The 25,463-nt window shown below is 51.3% G+C and overlaps 3 protein-coding genes across 6 annotated transcripts in view; 1 reads left to right on the forward strand and 2 right to left on the reverse strand.

Moving 5' to 3' along the window:
• Positions 1-419: 419 nt before the first annotated feature.
• Positions 420-4,567, reverse strand: LOC121084262 (coiled-coil domain-containing protein 183-like). Its single transcript, XM_040585613.1, has 10 exons — positions 4,179-4,567; positions 3,947-4,051; positions 3,552-3,752; positions 3,107-3,235; positions 2,905-2,965; positions 2,722-2,822; positions 2,195-2,355; positions 1,669-1,828; positions 1,398-1,523; positions 420-1,149 (listed from the first exon to the last, which is right to left on the reverse strand). The coding sequence occupies exons 1-10, from the start codon at positions 4,356-4,358 to the stop codon at positions 745-747; spliced, it is 1,629 nt and encodes a 542-aa protein (XP_040441547.1). The 5' UTR covers positions 4,359-4,567; the 3' UTR covers positions 420-744.
• A 3,587-nt stretch (positions 4,568-8,154) lies between these two features.
• Positions 8,155-12,031, reverse strand: SBDS (SBDS ribosome maturation factor). Its single transcript, XM_040613247.1, has 5 exons — positions 11,840-12,031; positions 11,246-11,375; positions 10,247-10,447; positions 9,505-9,669; positions 8,155-8,889 (listed from the first exon to the last, which is right to left on the reverse strand). The coding sequence occupies exons 1-5, from the start codon at positions 11,965-11,967 to the stop codon at positions 8,761-8,763; spliced, it is 753 nt and encodes a 250-aa protein (XP_040469181.1). The 5' UTR covers positions 11,968-12,031; the 3' UTR covers positions 8,155-8,760.
• A 42-nt stretch (positions 12,032-12,073) lies between these two features.
• The window catches only part of LOC121096740 (S-adenosyl-L-methionine-dependent tRNA 4-demethylwyosine synthase TYW1-like), a 107,279-nt gene continuing 93,889 nt past the window's right edge, over positions 12,074-25,463 (forward strand). Inside the window, exons 1-7 of one of the 4 annotated variants that reach the window (XM_040613199.1) lie at positions 12,074-12,190; positions 13,926-14,071; positions 14,772-14,912; positions 15,417-15,518; positions 16,335-16,529; positions 17,362-17,643; positions 18,868-18,990. In XM_040613199.1, coding sequence (XP_040469133.1) covers positions 13,940-14,071; positions 14,772-14,912; positions 15,417-15,518; positions 16,335-16,529; positions 17,362-17,643; positions 18,868-18,990 — 975 coding nt within the window. In that variant the 5' untranslated portion in view covers positions 12,074-12,190; positions 13,926-13,939. Of the gene's footprint in view, positions 12,221-12,798; positions 12,989-13,925; positions 14,072-14,771; positions 14,913-15,416; positions 15,519-16,334; positions 16,530-17,361; positions 17,644-18,867; positions 18,991-25,463 lie in introns of those variants that run through there. The other 3 variants (XM_040613189.1, XM_040613174.1, XM_040613180.1) reach the window with 3 other exon arrangements.

Raw genomic sequence — 25,463 nt, forward strand, 5'->3', positions numbered from 1 at the left:
AGCCCCTGCCCCACGTTTCCCCAGAGCTGCCTTGGACAGGCAACAGCCCTTTGAGGTCCCACAGTGGTCTGGGGCCGCAGAGGTCCCGCGAAGGTGATTGCCCCACGGGAGCAAGGGGGAGAGAGCCACCCTGACCCCAGCTTTGCTTTGGCCACGAAAGCGGTTCCCCCCCCCGGTCCATCCCCACCTCTGCAGAGAGCGCAACGGGGTGAGGGGCGGCGGGGATGGGGGTGCTTCCAAAGCCAGCTCAGCACCCAGGCGTCCCAGGTGCCAGAAGCGACCCCCCCATTCCAGGTGTACCACAGGCCTGTGAGGAGCGCAAAACATCTACTTTATTAAAGCTGCCGGCCAAAGAGCACAGCGGGTGGCTCTGGGGCATGCCCAGCACAGCGGGTGGCTGTGGGGCATGCAAAGGTCTGCTGGAGAAACTGCTACTTCTTGCCACGCTTCTTGCTTTTCATGAGGAGCAGCCCCTGCTTCTTGATGCCCTCCCGGGTGAGGACAAGGCCACAGGATTCGTCATCAGAATCCAAGGACTCTGGAGGAGAGAGTGGAGAGGAGTGGGCTGTGGAGGCTCTGTGTGCTCGTGTCCCTGGGCAGAGCCGGCACCTTTTGCAGGGCTGGTGGCATCCCAGAGAGCCCTCGTGCGGAGCCCTGAGGCACAGGCACTGCCGACTGGCTCTGCCAGCCCCGCATCCCAGGGGGACCTGCAGAGCCTGGGGCTGCCACCGCTGTGGCCCCTCTTCAACACTGCTGGGGCTTCCCAGAAAGGCCTGGAGCCGGGGGGTGGTGGGTACAGCTCCCGCTTTGTTCAAAACACAGTAGTGAGCTGCCAAAAGCTCGTGGTCTCCCCCAAGAACATCCAACCGGAGGAGGCCACAACCAGGTGATTTTGAAGCCAAGGCTCTCCCTCCTTGTCCCACAGCACCTGGGACAAGCAGCTCGTGGGTTGGGCTCTGCTGGGACAGTGGAAGACAGGCAAGGATGCCCAGGAATCCCCATGGGCAGGGGCTGGGACGGTTGCTGTGGCACGTGTCCTCGCTGTGCTCTCCTACCTTGGCTGCTGTCCGCATCCTCCAAGGAAACCCTCAGGTTCTGTGGATGATCTCTGGTGGTTTTCTCTGTTATGCTACGGACCTTGGCAAAAATCTGTGGAAGACACTCCGGGTTACTTGCTGAAGGGGAGGTGGGTGTTCCAAGCCAAGGGCTGCCCCACCTCGAGGTCCCCGCGCGGGGCACACCCTGCAGTGCCCCGTGCCACCGGGGCTGAGCTGCTCCATGGCTCTCCCCTGGCGCCACCTCCATCCTGCCAGCTGGGAGGACGCTTGGGATGGGCCGTATGGGAAAGCCCCGTGCGGGTGCCCAAAGGCCACAGCAGGGGTGGAGCCCCCGCGCACCTTGTTGTCCTTGTTGGGGCTGCGCCAGTCGTGGGGCAGGCTGGCCACCTGCTGCACCAGGTAGCGCAGCTTCTGCTCACAGTGCTGCAGCTTCTCCTCCACCGCCATGGCCTTGACAGGATCCTCCTGGAGTCAGAGAGAGAACAACCACCTTGGTGGGGAAAACAAGCCACGGGGGGGGGGCAGTGGCTGCACCAAGCGTCACCACGCCGTGCTGCTGCACCAGCGGGCAGTGGCCGGGGCCAAGCTCACGCCAGCGCCATGTGGGTACCTGGCCGGGCACGGTGATGCCCTGCAGGCGGACGAAAAGGCTGTCGATGTTGACTTCACATTTGAGCAGATCATCCTTGCTCCTCATCATCTGGGCCCGCATGTCCTCCAGCCGAGCCTCTTGGCACTGCAGTTTCAGCCGCAGCTCCTCCTCCAGCACCCTGGAGCCAAGCACATTCACATCCATACAAGTGCACAGGGGGGGCAGGAACACCCTAGAGCTGTTGCAAAAGCTGCTCAGGTTGCCAATGCAGAGCAGAGGTGCTGCCTGCAACCCAGCTCCACGCTGCTGGTACCACTTCCCACGCCAGGCCAGAAGCGGGGGTCCTCCTGCCGCCACAGCGGGAGCTTTGGGTGCTCTGCCAGGCCCAGAGCTGGGGGAGCCCCCTGCTCAGAAAACCTGGCGGCACAGGAGGGGTGGGCGGCTGCAGTGGGACGTGGGAAGGGGTGCCCTGCTGTGTCGGGACGCCTGGCACACACGTGTCCCCCCCGCCAAGGGCCGTGGCCCAGTGGACACGACTGCACACCTGCTTGTGTTCGAGGGCGGGTGAAACTTCAGCTTAGCTAGGTTCAGCTCCAGCTCGTGCAGCCTCTCCGCCAGTGCCTGCTTCTTCTCCTCGCCCTCCTTGATGCACTGCTCCAGGTCCGCCGAGGACTTCTGCTGTTCCAGGAGCCTGCCGGGTATGTCCTGGCCGGGGGAGAGCGCGAGGACTCAGCCCCCGGTGCTCCTGCAGGGTACAGGACCCAGGCCGTGGCCTCGGGGAGCCGTGTGCACCGTGGACGGCTGCAAGCTCATGTCACGGAGAAGTGGTGCCATCCCTGCCCGCCCCAGAGGGCCTCTGGGGGTCTCCCGAGGCAGAGGAGGGCAGAGAAGCCCACAATGCACCAAGGCAAGCAGAGGGCTCTCAGCTCCCCGGGCCCTGAGCAGCCTCTGGGGGTCTCCCGAGGCAGAGGAGGGCAGAGAAGCCCACAATGCAACAAGGCAAGCAGAGGGCTCTCAGCTCCCCGGGCCCTGAGCAGCCGTGGGTTTTACCAGAGGGGGGGTTCACGTTACCCAGGTCCTGGAGCACTGCAGCGCAGCCTTGGCCTGCTCCAACTTCTGCGTGACCCTGGCCTCGTGCTCCATCTGGGACCTGAGGGCCTCCAGACTGGTGCCTGGGGTGGGAGGGAAGCGTCAGGGAAGGATGCCTGCGGCTGTGCCCGCGTCCCACCCCCCTGCACCCCGCCAGGCACTCACCCACGAGCTGGTCCTGTGAGGCCGGGGTCGGGGAGTCCACGGTGAGCTCGTGCCTCTCCTGCTGCAAGGATGTGCAGTGTCACCCCCCCCGCTGCTGACACCCGGGGGGAGCTGGCCCTGCAGGCCCCCGACCCGTGTGGGGCCCGGCACCGATGCGTGCCGTCTGCCCACAGCCTGGCCTGTGCCAGGACCCCCAGCTCACCGCTCTCAGGTGCCTTTGGTACATCTCCTCCTGCCACCCTCTGTCTGCAGAGACCTCCTGGGTGGCCCGGGAGCGGTACATGCGCGCTCTCTCTGCAAGGATCCGGCTGCGCGTCCTGTTTGCGTCCTTCTGGAGCGTGTCAGAGAAGGGAGAAGTGGCTGTCAGAGCTGGAACGGACCTTTGGCAGCCAGCTGAACTTGTGGGATGGCCAGGGTCAGCAATGACCAGTCCCCCCACCAAGTAGACAGGCTGGGAAGGATAGTGGGCAAGGAGGGCTGGCGGGTGGAGCGTGCTGCCTTCGCCGTAGCTGGGGCTTCGGGCAGGCTGTCCCCAGCCCCAGGGCAGCCCGGCCCAAGAGCGACACCCGGGAGGAGCTATGGAGCCATCGGGGCGCTGTGGGCAAGCCCAGCTCTGGCTCTTTTGCTCTTGGTTGAAGGCACACTCAGCAGCTCCGGGGCACATGGTGCCGTCGGTGGGCTCTGGAGGGTGGAAAAGGGCCCCGAGGTGCCCCTGGCCATCTCACCTTGGCTCTGTCAGCGGCTTTGCAGGCCTCCAAGGCCATGAGATCCATGTCCTGGAGCTCCCTACCATACAGCTTGGCCATCTTGCACAGGAGGTCCAGGTGCGGAGGCAGGTGGGCCAGCTCCTGGGACACAGGGAGCCACAGCACGTCACCCCAGTGAGCCCCAGGGGTCCCCCGTGCTGTGACAGCAGATGGAGGGGAGCAGGAGGACCTCTTTGATCTGGGAGGGGGGCGTCCCACCAGCGTTGCCCCTGGGGCACCTCCTTGTCTCTGCTGGGGGAGCAGGTGGCACGATGGCACGGTGGGGAGGAGCTCACCTTCCTCAGGACATCCCGCACCGCCAGGTACAGGGCGGTCACCTTCTGTCCAGTGTGGACTTTGAGGAGCATCTTCTCAATGTTTTTCTCCAGCTGGCGAATGGCCTGGGGCAGAGGTGGGGGGGTACAGGGGGTGACCCCGCATGCCGAGCCCAGAGGCCAGCCGGGGGGTGCAGGGGCTGGATTAGAGCCCTCTGCAGGTGCTGCCAGCCCAGGAGGGGGTCCCAGGTACCTGCGCCTGTGCCTGCTGCCGCTTGTCAGGCATCGCAGCATCCTGCAGCTGCTGCAGCCGCCTCTGCAGCTCCTCCCGCACTTGTCTCCGCTGCCTCACCTGGTGCAGCAGCATGTTGCAGGTGTTCACCCGTTCATAGATGTCAGCCTGGAGCTTCTCCTGGGCCACCTGGATGGGCATGCGAGCATTCAGCAGGCTGGAGGCAGAGCTTGCTGGGCGCCCGCGGCACAAGGGGGTCCTGCCTGCAAAACCGCCCCCAGGGTGGAGCTGGGGACACCGGACTTAGGGGCGCTGCCTAACTGAGACCCAGGGCTGGGCGTCAATGGAATCCGTCAGTGCCCCAGCTGCGGGGGTGCCGGAGAGCAGCAGCAGCAGCACCACCACCCCCCGCACCTGCCCGCCGCTGGCCCTGCAAGAGGCCCCCGGGCAAAGGCAGCTCTGCGGGGCCAGGGTCTCTGTCACCGCAGCGGGGCTTATAACCGGGTTGTAACCTCGGGACAGGCAGTGAAGGGCAGGGCAGGGCAGGGCCAGCATCTCTCTCTCAGGGATGCGGCTGGAGCTGCAGGAACCCGGGCAGCCCTGGGCACACACAGGCTGGGACAGCCGGGAGCACTGCCGGGACAACAGATCTGCTCAGGGAGCTCAAGGAGGATCTGCACGGGTGGGTCCCGCAGTGGAAAGGGACCCGTGGGACCACACACAAACACCCCCCGTTGCACCACACCAGCCCTGGGGGGCTGTCCTTGTGCCGGCACCAGGTCACTCTACCGCCCACCCCGTCCTTCTGAGCCTTCCCACAGCCCCAGCCCCCTGCAAGCAGCCCGGGCGCGCTGGGCCCTGTCTTGTTGGCCAAAGCGGCCCCCAAGGACTTCGGCGCTCTGCAGGTCTCAGAGACGGTGCGTCTGTTGTGCTGCGGGCACGAGAGGGGCAGAGAGAACAATCACCACCAGCCTGGGGCCAGTCCCAGCCTAGTGCAGCCCTGTGCAGCCCGCTCCCGACAGGGCCAGCGCCAGGCAGGGGCAGAGCAGGAGGGACCCGACGGTACCTGTTGGCTATGGCCCCGGGCACGGACGTCCTCCTGCACAGCCTCACGCAGGCGGGGGAGCCGCACTCCGGTCCCACTGCACTTTTCCTCACGCGGCTGCACGCAAAACTTCCTGCCTTGCTCTGGGGGACACAAAGGCGCTGTTAGTACCGTGCAGGACAACGCGGGGACCGAGAGCCACCCGCCCGCCCCAGGCCGTCCACAACGTGGGGACCGAGAGCCACCCGCCCGCCCCAGGCCGTCCACAACGAGGGGACCGAGAGCCACCCGCCCGCCCCAGGCCGTCCACAACGAGGGGACCGAGAGCCACCCACCCGCCCCAGGCCGTCCACAACGAGGGGACCGAGAGCCACCCGCCCGCCCCAGGCCGTCCACAACGAGGGGACCGAGAGCCACCCGCCCGCCCCAGGCCGTCCACAACGAGGGGACCGAGAGCCACCCGCCCGCCCCAGGCCGTCCACAACGAGGGGACCGAGAGCCACCCGCCCGCCCCAGGCCGTCCACAACGCGGGGACCGAGAGCCACCCGCCCGCCCCAGGCCGTCCCCACAAGAAGCCCAAGGGGCAGCACCCTGCAAGGCGACGGTGGCACACAGCTCCTGGGCGCGCTGGCTGAGGTTTGCCTTGCGGCCCCGCATGGTGCCGCTGCTCCTGCCTCGGCCCTCCAGCCTGGCTGCGCACATGGCAGCCGTCGGGGCTCTACTGCCCGGTGGAGACGTTGCCGGGCTGTTAGGACGTTGGCAGGCTGTGACACGGGCTGTGACACGGGCTGTGACATCACAGAGCTGAGCTCACTCCCTGCACTGGCGGAACTGTCACGGTGGCACCTCCCAGTGCCGCATGGCACACACCTCCTGCTCGGCCAGCGCCTCCTGCTCAGCCATCGCCACCCACGGCCCCCTCCTCTCCGCTTCTGCGGGCCACAGGCGAATGAATAACCAGTTACTGAGGCAGCCCAAGGCAGGGCGGGCAGCGCGGTCCCAGCACCGTGGCTGCAGCAGTTGCAGCCTGCCCAGCTGGGGGACCCCTCCAAGCCCCACCAGACACGGGGCCAGGACACTTGCAGGGAAAACACGTGGGCACATGGACCCCAACAGCCCCCCGCGCTCTCTGGCAGCTGCCGGCTGGTTTCGCATGGCACCAGGAGCCCGTTCCTGCCTCGCCTCGTGCCTTCGGCAACACGGAACAGCTACGCAGGGAGTTCTGCTCCCGTGGCACCGGGCAAGAACAGACCAGCTGCTGAGACTGGGCTTTGGTCTTGTCCTTCCCGCGCATTCTGGCTCAGCTACGGACACGGCGAGGAATGCAAGCATGTACATTTATTCGTTGAGAAATAAAACCAAGCTCCCTCTACCAGAGAGGAGGATAACCCTCAATCTTTGATTTGCAGAAAAAGACTCCTTATAGAGGGAAACTGCCTTCCTAGCACCAAGCTTGTAAATCGGCTCTGATGAAGTTTCTGTAACTCGAGATCTTTCATGTGCAGCCGTCCTATGGTGCTCTAGCTGCTGAACATAGGAAACAAAGAAATTAGAGGATTCTGAAATCCAGTGTTACCGACACAGGATCATCCCAGGCTCTTACTCAGCACCTCATTTGCAGACTGATGGATTGCATGTTAATGCCAATGGCCCGTGACAGGCTACACACAGACATTACCATCTTCTGTGCTTCATAAAAATGTGCATAAAGAGATGGCCCTTTGAAAGACAAGCAGTGAGGGCTTTGTGCCCACAAGGAACCTGGCCAGTCTGTCCATGCACGTAGAGATCTCCACGCTGAGGCGGGGCCCACGTGGCAAATAGAGTCATTATGCCACTACACTGTCCTAGGCAGCATTTAAACAGCATGGCAGCTTACCGGGGGGTAGCTAGAGAGAACTTTTTAGAAGAACGGCTAAAATGCCTCAAGGATGTCCATTTCAGTGGCCCTCAGCAAAGCTCAGACTCTCGAGTGGACGAGTCTTCCAAAATATTGCTCAAGAAACGTGAGCCAGGCTTGTACAAGCTCGTGTCAACAGGCGCCTGCAGAAACCAGCTTCCAGGAGGAAGCCTTTGAGTAAGGGTCTAGTCCCACAGGCCCCCTGCACCTCACACGTCAAACCTCTCCGCTTTCAGTTGTCTTCAGCCGTCCCTGCCTAAATTCTGGAGACTTCCCATGCTGTTCATGCTACAAAGGAAAAGGTCACGTCAGCAGCACAAGCCAGAGCTCCCTTCAGTTCTCATGTAGCAGGTAGTCGGGCGCACTAAGAGTGAACAGCCAATCATGAACACAGCACTCGCCTGGGAGAGACATCGAGGCGTTGGCTAGCCTGCAGCTCCTGACCTGCTGCCTGCTGTTAGCATGGGAAGGGGTACGTCACGCTGGAGGCTCCATAAATCCCTGCTGGCTGAGCTTTCGGTCACCCAAGCACAGGGGCTTTGCCTGGTGGTTTGCATTTTCTGTCTCTCCTCCTCCACTTGCTGTGCTCTCTTCCCCTCTTCTTTGAAACACACCAGCTCCACTAAAAAGCATTTGTTGAACACAGCTGAGACAAGATCTCATGGAATCTGGAGCTGCCTGGAAATGCTGGGCAGGTATTAGAAAGCAGCATAAACAGCGAGAGGAGAAAGGACAGCTGCCAGGATTGCTCTGTGTCGCACTAAAACGGGGCACAACCAAACCGCTCCTGCTGGGGAACGGCGGCCCAACAAAAGCCTGTCCAGCTCGACGGGCAGAGGCCACCCATGCCTGTCGGAGATTCTCACCGACACCGTGGAATGAACAGCTCACAAGCACAGGCCAGCCCTTCGGCCTACAGAAAGCATTGCCGTGGCCGGAGGCACTTCCTATACCATTCACAAAAATGATTTTATGTCTTTCTGTATCTCTAATATAGAAACAGGTGATAATTGATTTTTCTTAAGGTAGCTAAATACATGTCACAAAGAAGTTATATGGAAGAGAAGGTTTTTAATAAGTCAGCAAGTACTCTTCTATCCAGTCAAAGGAAATCTTTAAGAATGGTGGTTTAATTATCAAGCAGCCAATTGTAGAAGCCCAAGTCAGTGATCGTGCTGCTCACAGATTTTTAGGCACGATCCATGCTTTGCACGTGCTGAGAAGTGAATACGCAGCTCTCTTCTGAAGGTTCCTCTCCTCACAGACAAACTCACCCCTCAGCAATCTATGCAACCTGTCGCTCGGCACTGACAGCTCCCGGTAGCAACAACGGGCACCGTATCAGCCCAACACTCTTCAACAGCAACCCTTAAAGGAAACCAAAGCAAGAGTCACTTCTCTACCACATCTTAACTCAGGCCTCATTAGTGCAACTCTGACATAAAACGTTCCAGCAGTCAAACACATTTGTAAACCAAGCAGGTGTGGAAGGATAAAAAACCCCACACTGCATGGAAAAATCTGAAAGGACTAGTGTCAGGAAATATCTGGCAGCAAGAGAACGGAAAAACCACGAAGGCCGAACAGAAAAGCATGTCTATCGCCAGTCATTTCGTAGAATGCTGTTGCAAGTAGAACTGCTGTGGGAAGGCTTTCATTATTCAAGCTTTTCGTCTCCTTCCTCCACGTCTTTCAGACTCAGCACTTCCAGGGTTCCTTTCCCTTTTGTCTCACTCCGTATCAACTCATCAATCTCTCTGAAGCAGCCTGGGTCAATAAGGCACACCTGAAATGTCAAGCCATAGTATTTGATTGTCATTAGACCCTTTTCAAAGTCTCACATTAATTTTCATTAAAAATAAAAATGCTTTTGTGACTAAGAAGGACTTTGCAGAATTGATAAGCAATTTCTATCAAATAATCTTTCCACAGAGGCTCTGCAGTTCCATTTACCCATGCTGGGCATGTCTTTTGACAGCTGGGATTGCTAGATTCTAATCTGGTCTCGGAGAGATTCTGGCTAATACCAAGTTCTGCTTTGCCACAGACTATTTCTTCAAAACCTAATTAACTGCTGTCAAATACAGGCCTGACCCACCAAATGAAGAGTAACATTCCATACATGCAGAGAAATTTATCTGTGCTGTAGGATAATCACTGCTAAGAGGAGTAACACTGCTCCTCCGCAGCTTGAAGCAGCAACCTCTGTACAATAAAGGCTACTTGCACGCTGACCTCACTAGGATTAGGTGACATTAAAACCACAAAGCACACCTGATTTAGAACCCCTGGTAAACCTGCAGTTTATCTCAACATCTTCCACATATTCATTCATCAACTAGTCAAAGGTACAAGTGTAGTCAAATCAAGTATGACACCCAAGGACTGCTTTATTACTCACAATTTCCAGCTGTTCGTGGAAATCTTCACTCTCAATAACTTTAATCAGGGGCTTGAGCTTCTCTCTCAGTTTCTTCCCCTCCTTTGCTGGAAGGATAAATCGCAGCCTCATGTGAGCACGTTCGATCTGCATGGTTTCCTTTAACTGTCTGATCACTTCCAGTGCCTGTCATGACATGAAGAGGAAAGAGCCCTGACACACATGCTTACAAACCCTCGCACAGACCAAAATCTCAAATCCTTTGCATTAGCTCCAGACACAGTTCTCAGCACTGATCATTGTCACCCTGCTGCAGGGAGTATGGTTTACACTCCCTTGGTAGAGCAGCAAGAAAAGGCAGAGGTCTGGCTGTTTGTGACCACTTCAAATACTTAACAAGCCTGTCCAAAATCACGTTCAATAGCAGCCATACTGCAAAACAACAGAAACCCACGTGGCTCAGATGCAAAGCCTGATTCACGGCCTCAATTAAAATAAACGATAAAACTTCCTTCTGTTCCAGATATACCACTGTTGCTGCTTTAATTGGTTTCTTTCTTTCTCCCTTCTCCGCATTGCTAGAAAACAAACTGCGTGAGTTTCAGAAGCTGCTTGTACCCAGCATGCAGCTGCCAGCCAGCTGAGTAACCGCTCTGCAGGCTTCAGACCGCAGTGCTCTGCTCACCCCTCCGTGGCTGTGCAGGGAGAAATCAGGCTTGAAGAGCCACCTCTAAGCAGCAGCTCATGTCGCGAGAAAACCAACCTGCTGCTTTGTGCTCCTGTGCGGCTTGACGGAGTAGTGAATATCCTTCATGGCTCTTTCGATCAGGATCACTGTGTATGGCCTCTTTGTTTCAGGATTCACACACTTGTCAGCCACAATAGTTGCAATGTCTCTAAACATCTGCTCCAGCTGTGTCTGTCGTTCTTTGTCCGATACTTGCAGCTCCCCTTTGGATAAAATCTGTACAGTAAAAAGGAAGACATTAGTTAATAAATATACAGATTTGAGCACAGAATGAAAACTTTAGTAACTCTGTTAAATTTAACAATTGATTCAATGGTTTGGTTAGATGGTACAGCGGAGCAAAAGAACAACTGTATTAGTAATGTACACCATTATGGCAGGCACTACTGTAAAGTCTGCAGACAAAAAACCCACCACAGAGACATTTCAACTATACAAAGCGCAGATTTACTTACATTCTCACCACCTATAAGTCCATGGTTTATATCCTGCCGAGGACTAAGAAAGTGGATCTGTTCCTTTTTTTAAATATCTATCTATCTATCTATCTATCTATCTATCTATCTATCTATCTATCTATCTATCTATCTATCTATCTATCTATCTATCTATATCTCATACATAGCATTTCATTGAAGTGTCCAAAGTAAGAAGGAACTGTCCCATTTCTTTCCATGCATCCTTAATAATGTATTTTAGATGAGGAACTGCTTAGTGCTGGCTAACCTTTTTCCTGTGTCCGCAGACCTCAGCACGTAGAAGCTGCACGTTACACAGAGAGCTCACAACTCTTTCCAGCCAGCTGCACAGATAATGTTTAAGACTACAGCACAGTGCTACCAGTCCTTCCGTCGCACTGCTTCACCAATTGAACACCACTTTTGCCTACAGCAGCACTGCATTCAGTGGGAACTTTCTAGGGCTAAACCAACCTACCATGCCCATGTGACCTGTTTGTAAAAGATTTGGCAGGTCTTCTCCACGCTTTGAGAAAGCAAAGTGTGTAAAACCTACCATCTTACAGATTTCTGTTTGGTCATCTGTCCCAAATGCTTGAACGAGATCTTCCCTCTTCGCCACCTGGCCTTTGGAAACGTTGACAAACACTGTATGTGTCTGCAGGACCTCGTCGAGATCTTTCTCCCTGAAGATGAGGAGAGAGTTCGAAAACTTGTGAAGTCAGTCACGTAAGAAAGAGCACACGAGTATTCAGCGAGGAGGAAGAAGTCCTGCTGCCAAGGGCTGGATTAGGGGAGCCTGGAACCAGGATTGCCCAAGCGTCACTGCCGGGGATGGGCAGGGTCACCGCCCCTGCGCGGCTCCCCCCGCTCCCCACAGCTGGGTCCCCCCCTCTACACGGGTGTCCCCTGCTCCACAGCCGGGTCCCGCACGGCTCCTGCCCCAAGCCACAGCCGGGTCCCATCCGGGTTCCCGCCCCCGGCACAGGCCAGTCGCCACGGGGCTCTTCAGCCCCGCCGCCTCCCCCACGCCCCGCCACACCCGGGTCCCCACACGAAGCCGCCTCACGCCACCGGGCGCCCACACGGGCCTCCCCCGCAGGCCGCCCCCGGCGGCCAGACCCCGTCATCGTCGGCCGGTCTCACTCACGCTCCGCTGCGCCATCCCATGACCTTGTTGCGGTAGCAGGCGATCTCGAAGCGCTTGCCGCCGCGCCGCGCCCGCACCACGGCCACGTTAGTGAGGCGGATCTGGTTGGTGGGGGTGAAGATGGACATGGCGGCGGCTGTGCCTGCGCCACCGGCGGGCGCGCGCGGGGACGGGGGGCGGGGCCGGGCCAATCTGCCTCCCCATTGGCCGCCACCGCGCCTGGCCCGCCCCCCCGCGCTCAGCAAAGGCCCTGCGGGAGGAAACGCGGGGGGGAGGGGCCGGAAGAGGCGGGCGTGGCGCTTGGGCTGAGGCGCGGGGCTCGGCGGTGTGTAGCGGGCCGCGGCAGTACCTGTGAGGGAAAGATGTGTGTCTGTGTGGGCAGTAAGCCGTGAGGGAACGGGTGGTGGGGTGTAGGGGGAGCAGTAACCGTGAGGGGTGTGTGGGGTGGGTCGTAGGGGTAGTAACCGGGGGCTGTAACCGTGAGGGATGTGTGGTGGTGCTGGTGGTGGGGCAGCAACCGTGAGGGGAGGGGTGTGTGTGTGTGTACGGTAGTAACTGGGGAGGGGGGGGGGTTGTAAGCGGTGTGTTTGTGTGTAAACTGTGAGGGTTGTGGAGACCGGGATAGTAACCATGAGGGGTTGTGTGTGTGGTGGGTGTGGGGCAGTGACTGGGGGGGGGAGTGGGGCAGTGACTGGGGAGGAGTGGGGGGTGTGGGGCAGTGACTGTGGGGGGGAGTGGGGGGGGTGTGGGCCAGTGACTGTGGGGGGGAGTGGGGGGTGTGGGGCAGTGACTGTGTGTGGGTTCTGTGGGGGACAGTAACCGTGAGAACAGTGTGGGTGGCAGTAACTATGAGGGTACTGGGGGTGGGGGGGAGGCCTTCATGAGGGGTCCTACAGGAGGGCACTTATGCGGGTGGGGGTGAGTACCCTGGAGGAATGAAATGGGGTGGGTGTTGGGGTGCAAGGGTGAGGAACAAGGGGCATCTGCCATGGAGGGGTCAGGCGTGGGGGGGTGCTGTGGGGTAGTTGTGGGGTGTCAAGTACAGAGGGTGAGGTGGAGCAGGGTACCTGGGCTGCTGCAGGTTTCTAGAGTCCCCCTTGAGGGATGTGCTGCTTGTGTTGCCTGGCAGCAAGGGGGCTGCTAACAAAGGCAAGTGCTCTCAGCTCTTTGGGAGTGTCTGTGTTGGTGGTGGAGGGATGAGGGGCATCCCCTCAAGCTTTTGTTCTGATACTGTAACTGCCTAGGGGACAAGTAAGATACCAAAAGTTTCCGGCCTCTTTGTAAATGCTGTTTCTGTGCTCTTGTATGATGTCTGTAAAAACAAGAGCCAAGAGGACTGTAAATAACAGGAGGAGGATATAATCTGTGTTTCTCAGTCAATAAGTGTCACCAACAAGCCTTATTTAACCCCCGAGTGTTTTGTATGAATTATGTAGTCACAGGCACTGTGCAAGCGTGGCCTCCTGGCTACAACATTGTGTGTCCTGAATGTTCTGAACAGAGTTGAAAAATCTCAGTTGTTCTGAATCAAACCTCCGTCACATGATAGACTTCTGAAAAAGTACTTTGAATCCACCAGGTTTCAGTCTGGCCTTGAAACTGGATCAAAGCTATTGCAATCAGTGTGGTGTCTAATATGTACAAGCAAGGGTTGTATTCAGCAGCAAAGTGTGGAGATGATTTTCCCCTTAGGTGGAGCTTTCTAGCTCCAGAGATCTGCATGTGTTTGGGTCTGTGCAAGACTAAGGCCAGTGCAATACAGTGGATGTTTCACAAGGACTTTCTATGTTCAGACTCTTGCACAGCACAAGCGTTTTCTGTCTTTTCTTATAACAGACCCTGCCCTATCTAAGCTAAAACATGAGCTTGGATAGTCAGATGAAACTAGGCTCACACATCTGAGGAGGTGAAGGTTCCCTGAGTCAATTGTAGTGTCTTGTGTTTAGCCAAAAACTGTTTTCTCTGAAGCCTGGGGAATAATAGCTAATGGCATGATGCTGTGGTTACTGTGTGGTTATTTTTTGTGTGTTCATTCTGAATTCATACTTTAGGAATCTGCTCTTGTTAAATCTGTGATTTAATCTAGATTTGGATGTCTCAATGGATACGTGGAACTTTTATACTTGCCTAGTGTCCTTATGGCTGCACAGATTTTACATCTATTCTGTTGTTGGTTTTGGGATCAGCATTTGGATCATCATTCAGTTCACCACCACCAAAACCAAAAAGAAGGTAACTGAACATGTAATCACTTTTGTCTGAGAAGACCCCAAAAGTCTGTGTGTGGGAGTAGTAGCTGGGTAAGGGTACCCACTGGTGCAGTGAAATGTGCCGCTTCACTGTGGGCCCACCTGGGATCCTGCAAATCTCAATGGCATTTTAGTTCATTTGATGGTTATAATCCTCAGTCTGGATTGTTTTAGGTTTGTGAGTAACTAAATGTCCTTGTTGCTGTGATGTTGGAGCAGATACCAGCTGAACACCTCTCACTTTGTTACTTAGAGAATGTGTCAGCCTGGGTTGCTCTGTCACTTCAAGTACATAGCTCTGCTCATGTCCAGTGTTTTCACGTTCACATTTCTAGTGATGTTAATAACAAGGTTGAACTGATTTTAGGATAGGAGTGGGATTAGGCCATTCAGGTTTTTAAAACGTCCTCATGCAGGTGAGTGAAGTTCTGCTGCAGGAGATGGGAGGTTCTCTGATTCAGCTGGATCCTGTTCTCTCCCTGGTGTGTGAGATGGGTGTATTGTGGCATAGCCTAGTTCAGAGAAATAGTTACTTGTGCGTTTCTCTAGGTGTGAGAGAAACTGTTGTCTATTAGTGGTGCTGAGAATCTGGTCACAGGATTTGAATTGTAAATGCTTTTGGGAAAATGGGGTTAACATAATTTTGAAAAGAGATTGAATGTGGCATGGCACTTGTTTCACAGGGTGAAAAATCCAAGGGGAATTCTGCTGCTTCTGAAGGAACAGAAGGCAAACTAGTAAATGGATGTGCTGCTCTGCAGGCAAAGGAGGTCTATGTTGCTGGGGTAAAGATTTTCTATGGGTCTCAGACTGGCACAGCAAAGGTATAAGTTACTTTTTTTCACATACATGATTGTTTTGAAATATTGTTGAGGTTTAAGTATGTTGCTTGATTTAAAAACACTGCACTGTGTAAAAAATCTGGAAGTTCATCAGGTCATTAAAAGTCATTGCCCAATGTGAAAGATAAAGGGAGTAGGAAAATCGTTATTTTATATTATTTTCACTTAAGTGGGGCATGCAGTAGAGACAGTGATTATGAAGCTTAAAGTTTACTCTTACAATATACTCTTAATTTGCTAGCAGATCTTCTTAGAGGGAAGCGCTATTTTGGGTGCTTTCTTAAAAAGAAGTTGCTGTGTGTGAGTGTAAAATCATGAGTTGTTAATGTAAAATGCTTTTAGCCAGTATACTTTTATTTTAATGTGGGGAATTGTAGGTCCAGTTGTCATGTGTCACTGTTCTTTCTGTGCTGGGATAAGTCTTGTTTGACCTTTGTGATAGTTGGGTTGAAGTAATTAAAAATTTTGTATGTTTCTTTTTTTCAGAGATTTGCCAAAGGTCTGGCTGAAGCAGTTACTTCCCTTAATTTGCCTGTGGAAGTCATTAGCATGGGAGATTATGATCCAGATGATTTTTTATCAGAAGAGGTGGGTATGACATAAATATGACTAAAAAATACAAGTTTTTCCTGGGATTGTGAAGGCTGTCTTCCTGTTGTATTTCTCTCCTGTTATCCTGGAAACCTCCAAAGCTGTGTGTTGAAAACTGCTTCCCTTCCACATAAGCAAGTATAGCCTGTCAACCCTCAGCAGAAAATACTTAAATTTTGAAAATTACTGGGAAAGGATCACATAGAATATTTTGATGCAGACGGTAACTTTATATGAGCTAGTTCTGTAACTCAGTTGTGAGGTATGCGAGAGTGGCTGCACCAGGTTCCCTTGTTCTGTCTCTGACCGTGTACACGTGGGGAGTGGTTCAAAACCAGAGTAAGTAGATGGTGATACTTCTGCAGCCTTTGTGGACTTACAAGTTAGGAACTTCTTGTGAGATGTATTTATATTGTGTAATTCTTGAATCTGTGGGTGTAATGCTGAGTAATCCTTGAATCTGTGGGAGACTTCATTGCCGCAAGAGTCTGTTCAAGAAGCTGTTGACTGGGCTGGGAAAGGTAGATGTCCAGTTCTGTTTTACCACTGTGACCCTGTTAAGTAGGGAAAAGACAACTTGATCTCCCTTGGCTAATTTAGGATGGCTTTGCAGGGAGGATGGCCATTCAGCACCACTGAGATCACCACTGTTGCACCACCTGCAGCATCCCACATCAAAGACTACCAACCCACTTAGCAGAACTTTCATCCTTTGACTGCTTTCATCTGCTGATGTGTTATGGCTCTCTTCTGATGTAAAGTGTTCAGAAAAATGCAATGATCTTTTCCATTCTGTTCTGTGTATATTATTAGACAACCAGCAGGAACATTTGTGTGTTCTTGGTAGCTACGTACACAGATGGACAGCCAACTGAGAGTGCAGTGTGGTTCTGCAAGTGGTTGGAAGAGGCTGTGAATGACTTCCGCTTTGGGAAAACATATCTGAAAGGCCTGAGATATGCTGTGTTTGGCTTGGGAAACTCAGTGTATGTTGATCATTACAACACAGTAAGTATCTCCTGTGCACCTTTCTTTGGTTTCAGCTTAGCTTTTCAGAGAAGCATTCTTAAATGCTACTAACTGCTACAGATACTACAAATGATACAGGTAGTTGGTGTGAGAATTGCAGCTGTTCAGTGGACTTGATTAAGGACTGGGTTTAGGGCATGGACAGTGCAGATTTGAAGCAACTGTGCTGCTCTTTTCTATGGGAAAGGAGTCTCATAAGCACTGCATTGATCTGGAAGGTATGATAGTACATATGGTAAATCCTTACTGAGTTAATTTCCTGGCTTTGAAAGCTTTCTATCAGTGCATGAGGGCACCATACTGTAGCCCCTCTCACTTGCTGCCTTTTAGTTTAGGGTGCTTTTCTTGAACATAAATACTTTGCTGTATTGTGTGGATTTTAGCTTTATTTTCTGATGTGAAATATGACGGTGTCTTAGCCTGGTAATTAGTTTCATCTCACTCAGATAAATGGCATGACTTGTCACCAGGTTGTTATTTTTGTATAGTTGGGGCCACGTGGAATGTGTTATGCATGTGGCCATTTTGACCAGCAAGCATCACACAAAGAAGTTTGTTCCTGGAGGTCATCTCTTATCACATCAGTGTGATAGCAGAGGTATTTTCAAATGGGAGCTGGAGGATGTGTGATGGTGTTCAGAATGCCTTGTGTCTGTGCTCTGAGTCAGCAGGTACGAGGGAGTCTGGAAGTCCCTGCCCTGCAGTCCCGTGCAGTTTGCTAGCTCTATTTCCAGGCTTGGTCCTTGCTTGCGTAGTTGCCTTCTTTGTTTAACTTGGGCTTTGTTTAATTTTCCTCTAATTTTCATCCTAGGTTGGAAGAAATATTGACAGGTGGCTGTGGATGCTCAGTGCCAGCCGTATCATGACACGTGCTGAGGGGGACTGCAATGTGGCCCAGAGCAAGCATGGCAGCATTGAGGCAGACTTTGAAGCCTGGAAAGCCAAGTTCCTCAGTCGGCTCCAGGCCCTCTGCAGAGGGGAAAAGAAGCCCTGCAGTGGGAAGTGCAAGAAAGGAAAGTGCAAATCTCCAGGAAAGCAGAGCAAGGAGAACTCGGATCATGAACATGGGTCATCAGAAAATGAGAATACTGAGGTAAAGGCAAACTCCATGGGACTTTGTTTCTGGTTTGGTGCCCCTTGGAGCACTACTTGAGTTCTCTCCTTCCTCCTGTAGTCCAGAGGGTGCTGGGGGAGCTTGATACTACTTTGCTCTGTAGCAGAGGGGGAAGTGGGATGAGATCCCATGGCAGTTAACAAGGAGAACAAGCCATCCAAAAAGGACCAAAGGATTAGTGATGGACCTAGCCTAGACTGAGTTTCTATGATGTAGGAGCCTTCCTTTTGAATAGGGGGAGGTATACATTGTGACAGATGCTCCAGGGAGCCAGTCTGGGCTCTAATCAGAGTATTGGCCTTGTCTCATGGCCAAGTGAAGCATTTAGTTCCCTCTGAGGTTAACCTGCTTCCACTTCAGCTCGGTGAAGCTTAGGTGCTTTGCCTGCCATCCCAAAGGCTTTCCAAAGGCAGCTGGGGAAGTGTTATCTGAGCAACTCCTGTGGTTCCTCTGAACGTGTCTGCCTGTAATTGTTTGTGTGTCTTCTGGAGTGTTTTTTGATTGCAGGCTTTGCATAAGAAATGCTCTTTATGCTGTACAGTGCAAGACTCGGAGCTGCTATGGCACCTTAATCCTCCCTGCAAGCCATTTATTTTTGGGTTGGAAATGATTGATACGGATGGCCATGTTAAATTTTGTAGGGAAACAGGGGCTCTTCTGGCTGAGTGGGCTTAAAAGTGCTGGGTACTGCAGGAGCAAGAGGAAATATCTTGCTGTTGCACTGATGCTGCTGTGCTGTACTTCAGCTGTGAACAGGCAGGGAGACAACTTCTGCTCTGTGAAGAGTTTTACTTGGAAAGCAGGTCCCTCACTCCCTGTTCATTCAGATGGGGGCACTTGTGAGTTAAAGGAGTGCTGTTAGACTTCCAGATCGTCATAGTATGCAGTGGGGGTTGGACTCTTCTGTATTGCTTCTGGAGTGATCGGATAGGCATGTGAGGAAAACAGCAATCTGGAGGCAGGATCTCTGGACTTACTTTTGGGCAGTCCGTGTGCTACTGAACTCTTAAAAATACACACCAATAAAAGCCCTGAGTTCAAATGCATTTCATATGTTATGCAGCTTATTGGTAGACTATTACTTGGTTTTCAGTAGACTTGACTGATGGTGGAGGCTGATCTCACTGGTTAGCCTAGCTGAAGGTCTTATGTTTAACATTCAGATTAATTCCTAATTTTTTTTTTCTCTGGTCTCTTACATAGGCAGAGGAGTTGTTTGAAACCACTAGTGAGGAGGAGGCTGATGCTGAAGTAGCTGGAGGCACAAATTTTGTTGTCGATGTTGAAGATCTTGGCAATATCGTGAGCCACATGAAGAAAGCAAAGGTACTGGTGTTACAGCATGTATAGAACTGTCAGCTCTTTGCAACCAATCAGTTGAATTGATTAAAATACTGCTTGCTGGATTAGAATCTGTGGAGTCCAGTTAGAGGGAAAGCAAAATATTATCTACTGGTGAACCTGCCACAAGAAAGAATGTACTTGGAGGTGTGTTTGGTATAGTTCCTGGCTAACTGTGACTTGTTCGCTGAGCAAATGCTGCAATGGTGACCTGTGGTTTTCAGTCTGCAGAAAAATTACTTCCACAGCTAATGTTCAGATCTGAATTCATGTCTCTGCCCATGTGAATCATGGTCCAGTGTCTAAACACAACCTGTTGCTGTATCTGCCTGTGGGCATGTCAGCTGAAATGTGGGTGTGTGCTGTGACATGGTGCTGCAAGACTTTGTGTCTTGCTTGCTGCTGCCCTGAGATGAGGTGCTGTCCTTGCAGAGCAGGCCAGTGAGCTTGATCTGATCTGTGCTGAGTCTGTTAAAAGACAAGCATAGCTCCTGCTTCATTTCAGGGTGTTATGCTGTTCCTGTGCAGTTCTGTTCATGTTTCTTTTCCTGTGTTCAGCCCACAAACAGGATATATCAAACCCGTTGGGTTAGCACACAAAAAGGAGTGAGGATATAAATAGCTACTGGGCTAAGCTGCAGTGTGCTCCCCGTGCTGCTGGCTGAGCAGTTGGCAGCTGGGGTGGGAAGGGCTGGCCCTGGGACAGTGTTGTAGTGTGTTGCTGATTGTTTCCCCCTTGGTGACTTTTCCATGGTGGTGTCTTTCCTTGTGAACATGTGAGCTGTTGTCTATCCCTCTTGCAACAAACCTGCCTCTCTGCCTGTACTTAACACCTTCCTCCTCTTGCATGCCTGTAGACTCACAGCTCTTCCCAAAATGTGGCAATTTCCTCAGCAGTATGAGCTGAGCTGCCCCCGCTGGGCCAGAGCAAGGCAGGCCTGGGGCCACGGGAGGCTGTGTGCTTAGGAGGGAAGGAGGTTGCAAAGGGAGCTGGGGTGCAGGGGATCTCTGTTCCTCACTTTAGGGAGGGGAAGAAGGGAAAATATTTGCTGTTGCTTGTGACAGACTTTGTCAGGAGAGTAGCCCACTACCTTGGGGGCAAGGCAGGCCGCTCTGTGCGAGCTTCTGTCCCTGGGCTTGTGCGGACTCGTGCACTGTAGCTCGCAGAAGGGTGGGTGAGCCATCTGGCTTTCGTTTGAAGGGAGGAAAGGTCAGCCTTTCTCTCTGTGGAACTGCAGTGAAGCGGTCCTCTTCCTCCCCTCCCGCGTGCGCTCGCCACTAGAGGTCACTGACAAAAAGGGAACGGTGTTTTCTGTAGCACCGTGCCCTGGGAGATGGTTTAGATGATGGGAGGGAGGTGGCATCGTCCAGCAGTTTTATGAAAAATTAGGCATTGAGTGTTCGATGACTGACAGAATGTGGCAACACCATGATCAAAAGGTAGTGTAAACCAGGAAAGCCACATATCATTGTAGTTCAGTTTATGAATAAAAAGTGAGCACAGCTATAAAATGCTGCTCGTAGCTTCTTGTGCTCATTGCATTCAGCTGTGCTCGCTACCAAAACAATGTGTTGTGGTTTTATACATAGGCAGTGAGCATTCATTGCTGTCAGACTCTGGCTGGTGCACAATTCAACAATTAATTACTTTCTCCTTAGCTTCCTTGTTGCTGTACTTGAGAGGTGAGAGGCCTGTCAGTTGTATGTACAAGTTACTACAGAAGTGCAGGTACTTCTGTGTAGGTCAGGTTCCTGTGGCTGTGACCGAAGTAGCCCCTCTGATGTGAGGGACAGCCTCTGTCTGAGCACAGACCCTCCTCTGGAGTTGTAAGTTGCAGGTTTTGAGCTGCTGCCTTTTCCTTGGAGGAGGTGGCAAACAGTTGTTCTGCTGTAACAGCTGAGCACTGCCCTCTTGCCTCTGCAAATGGTTAGATCCTGCGAGTGCACATGTGGGTGTAGGACTGGCAGTATGGTCTTGCTGTGCGTGGAAGTGTCGTGGCCCTGTTGTACATGAGCTGTTGTCAGCTGATGAGACAAGAGGCCCTAAAACTGTGTGCCAACCTTTCTTCATTGCCGATACCACTGAACTGTGCTGCCATAGTCATGTCCCAGGTTTTTGGATTAATTTGAAACCTTAAATGATGTAGTTCTTATTGCTTGTCCCTTTATTCCTGTTCTGCATGGCTACAGTGCCTCACTGCAGTCTGTGCTTCTGGTTTCATGCTTCTGTAAGCAGTGCAGGTAATGGAAAGAGGGCCCTCAGCGGTGACTTCTCTGTAAATTCTCGGCTCTCTTGTATGGGGTATTGTTTCCAGAGTGATGGCACATTATACCTGTGTAAATATTTTATGAGGGAGTGTGAACTGATGGCTATCCCTGTCGCTAACTGGGAGAAGGAATGATGGTCCTCATGGTGAATCTCCTGGGGAACTTGTGCATGGACTTGCAACAGGTTTATGCAAACACTTGAATTGTAAAAGGATTCTGTAGGTGCCTTACTGAAAATAAATGCTGAATACTTGATATAAAGAGCAGGATGATCAGCATTTATGAAAGTAATCTATCGTGATCAGACTCTCTGGCTCCCAGGCAGGAAGATTTAGTTTTTTAAATCCAGTGCATCTTGGTTTAAGTCACATCCTCACTTTGGTGGCTGTGAGTTTGTGCAGTGAGAAGTTTTCTTTTTCAGATGAGTTGAGTCGTGCCTTTAGCCATTTTTTCTCTCCCATAATGCTGAACTGTGTAAAATTAGTCTGATGCTTCTATTTTACACTGATGTAATCTATTGTCTTGCAGTAATCACTACCAACAGGCAAGTGCTTTGGGTTTTTGTCACGGAACTATCCCTATACAAGCTAACAAGTTTGAAGAAAACTTGTCTGTGATATAATCCTTAAATACACACTTCTTCATACACAGAGTACCTTGGATTTCAAATGTGCTGTGTTTTCAGCATGGGTTTTGTGGATGTCAGTGTTGTGTGTAAACGGCTGTGCGTGTGGAAGGTAGAACAGCAGGTTCTGGCTTAGTTTGAAATATGCTGGAGTCCAGCTTTGCTCTCTTCTACAGGCATATGTTACCTCTTGTGAGAATCACTGGCAGATTAAGATGGATGCGCAGTTATAAATAGTCATTGTTCCTTGTTGTCCTGCCTTTCGTGGGATGGTAGAGTGAGGCTGTGGAGGCAAGTGTATCTAATAAATGTTTGCTTACATACCTGCAGGTGATCTTAATTTTGCATCCATCTCCTGTTGCTTGACTTGATGGAAATCAAGGCTGAGTTTTGTTTTACAGCTTGTTTCTCACATGCAGCAGCTTCACTGTGCTTTACAAAGCCCTGTCAAAGGGCTTGAGATAAGTACTGGTTTCTTACAGTCATTTGGATCAGGCAGATGGTTTCAGGAGCTCAAGGTGAATGCCAGAACCTCTTTTCCTGGTGGAGTTGTAACTATTCCATACTATCCCTTGGCAAAGAGGTGGGTTTTTGAAGAGCTTCTGAGGGTAAAGACACAGTTCATGGTGATGGTGCCTTCTGTGCACTGGATCTGAGCACAAAAATTGGCACCAGGTTGGGCGGCAAAGGGAAATCATTTAAATATATAAAATGGTGGCTGATACAAAGGTAAATTCCACACTTTGTTGACCAAAACTCATACTATGTGGCGATGATAACTTCATAGCTGCTAAAATCTAGCCCTTTGTTTTCTGAGTAATTACATTTTTGGACCTTGCTGCAGGTGATACTTATTAGGGCCCTGAACTGGAACCAAACCTTTATGTCAGTACAGAAAATGCCGGTGCTTTCATGGATGGGATTACTGGCCACAAAAGTCCAACAGTGTGATATGACCACAGCCTGAAGGAGGGCTGGGCAGGGCTGAAGCTGCTTCTCTCAGGTGCCTGATGATCCAAGGCTGCGGTGCCAGGTGGGGCTGGATGATGCACACTAGGTGGATTAAGGTTTGGATGTTCTCGGCAAGTTACTGCCATTCCAGCTACTTGTTCTTAGGCTAACCTGGGCCTGTTCTTCAAATTGCTTCTGTGCAGCAGCAGAAGGCAGTTGTGGTTCTTTAATAACTAAGTGGACTTAAGTTTTACAATTGTGCCACACTTTCCCCATCCTCTGAAGTTGCTCTCCTGAAATGTATTTATGAGATAAAATGTGAAACATAATGGGTATGTTTGTGGTCTGCAAGACTGCTATTAATCATAGGGACACCATTTCTTAATGTAGATTATCTCCTACAGCTGCAAGATTGTGATAAACTAGAAAGACAGATCAATCTAGTCTTGTTCCCAGGGAATGAAATGGCTTTATTAACCTTCATATTTATAAACTGCAGGCATGAGTAATAGTAATAATAATATACTAATTTTATTTGGATGGGTTGGGAAGTAATCAAATGGGCATATTTTGTTGACAGAATTTCAAGATTAATGTTTTTGTTTTCTAAAACAAAAAGTTTGATGATGCTGATAGTTGCATTTGCAATGTAAATATGGAGGAGCGGGGTGTGTGAGAGAGTAAGACCATGACTGAGTTTACAGGAAGCAGAGCATGTCTCAGAGAGCATGTTCAAGAATTTTGTTTGCTTCTATGCATGTTTGCCACAGGAGAGGTTTCCTGATCCCCTTTGTCACTCTTCCTTAAAAAGTCACCCTACATTAGCCTTTTAACACCATTGGGATTGTAAATCACACCACTTGCAGTATTTCCCGAGAGCCCTTTGTGAGTGTATTCTGTGGAAGACCAAACCTTGCTGACACTGGGTGAAGAAACTTCAGGAAGTTGGCTGAAGTTTTATTTGAAATGAGGCAGTAAGTGTTAAGGTATAAGGTATTTAAATACAAACTTTGTGTTACAGGCAGAAACTTTTTGGAGTATGCCAGAACTGTTAGCAATCTTTTAACTGGATTGAATAAGGCTGGGGTACTTAGTTGTTTCTAAATCTTGACAGTTAAAAAAGATGTGCATGCTTAGAGCTCTCCAAAAATTTCTAACTTTTAGTGGGTGAAAGATTCCTATAGGAAGAATGTGCCGTTATCTGTAACAGCTCAGGCTCTGGGCTGAATTTTGACCTCTACTACTCTGGCTCCAGAACTCAGTGTGATCCTGTATTTTAAAATAAGCTTTAAGAAATATTAGCTGCTTGGGGACTACTTCTAGCGTTAAAATCTGGATTTGTCACAGGGACACTTCACCCTTCCCCTTTCCTGTGGTCAAATCTTTCTTCTCCAAACCATGGCTATTGAAAAGAGTTACAATTCATAAACAACATTACAAGAGATCTTGAGGCTTGCCTTTTCTGTGTAAGATTTGGGAGTGCCCAATGAAAAAGATGAAAAAAAAATTAAGAATACTTCAAATGTCCAGTCAGAGGTTACCTTTAGTCTTTGACATTTGGTATGATATTGGTTTCCATGACAAGCTTTTGTAAAGGGCTTTGAGATTTATGAATGAAAACTTTTATTTTTGCCCTAATGGTAGATACCATATTTCTTGCTGTTCTATAGTCTATTGTAAACTAGCCAGTAAATGGGTAGCGAAGCAGAGCTGGTAGATACAAACAATTCTGGAAATCTGAAGTCCCCCTGAATATTTGGCTTCCTTTTTATTTGCAACCTTTTCTAGACCACATCTGTTGTTGGAGATGATCAGGGCTTAGCCTGCAGCAGTCTAGCCCATCTGCTTACCATTTCTCCCAAACTTTGTGCTACATTTCTCAAGTGTCTTTTTTTTCCTGTGTGTTTTTTAAGGTTCTTGCCAGCCAAATAACACCATTTAACAGAAGTCTACAAATTAATGCAGAGAGTAAATATCTGCTGGTGGTAATTATGGGGAGAAGCATGGAGGAAGTGGCCTGTTGATGTCATTGCTGTATCCAAGGAGAGAGTGGCACAAGGATGTCCTGTGGGAGCACAGCATCTGTTGCCAAGTAAATATGTTGTTTGAATAAGGTGTTAGGAGGCACAGTAAATGCATACATGTTCCCCTAGACAAACACTGCAGGCTGGTCATTCAGCAGTGCAGCCAGCAGTAAGCCTGTCCATATGTAGTCTGTAATCAAACTCTTATTAGCTGTGACTGCCCAGTGGTCAGTATAGTTTAAGTGGCACTCAGCTGCAGAAGCATACATCCTTGTCTTGCTCGGTGTCCTACCCCTCTGCATGAAGCGCAGCACTGGTCAGGGACAGTGAGACCTGCTTTCTCTTTCCTGTTATGAGGTGAGCCACAATCTTGCTTCCTTTGCTGATACTTAGGCTGCCAAAGCAGGTAAAGTATCTACCTCTTCTTGTTTGTGCCAGAGCTGATACTCTGACATCCCTCTCTTGCTGTTGGTTGCAGAGGCTTGACATGAGATGGAGATTAGTTTGCTAGGTGGTGTGGATATGCAGACAAGATGCAGCCTCTCCTAAAAATATTCTCAACAGAAGAGCATGGCATAAGAGAACAGAAG

This window comes from Falco naumanni, chromosome 1 (genome assembly GCF_017639655.2).
Source record: "Falco naumanni isolate bFalNau1 chromosome 1, bFalNau1.pat, whole genome shotgun sequence".
NCBI classification, from domain to species: Eukaryota; Metazoa; Chordata; class Aves; order Falconiformes; family Falconidae; genus Falco; species Falco naumanni.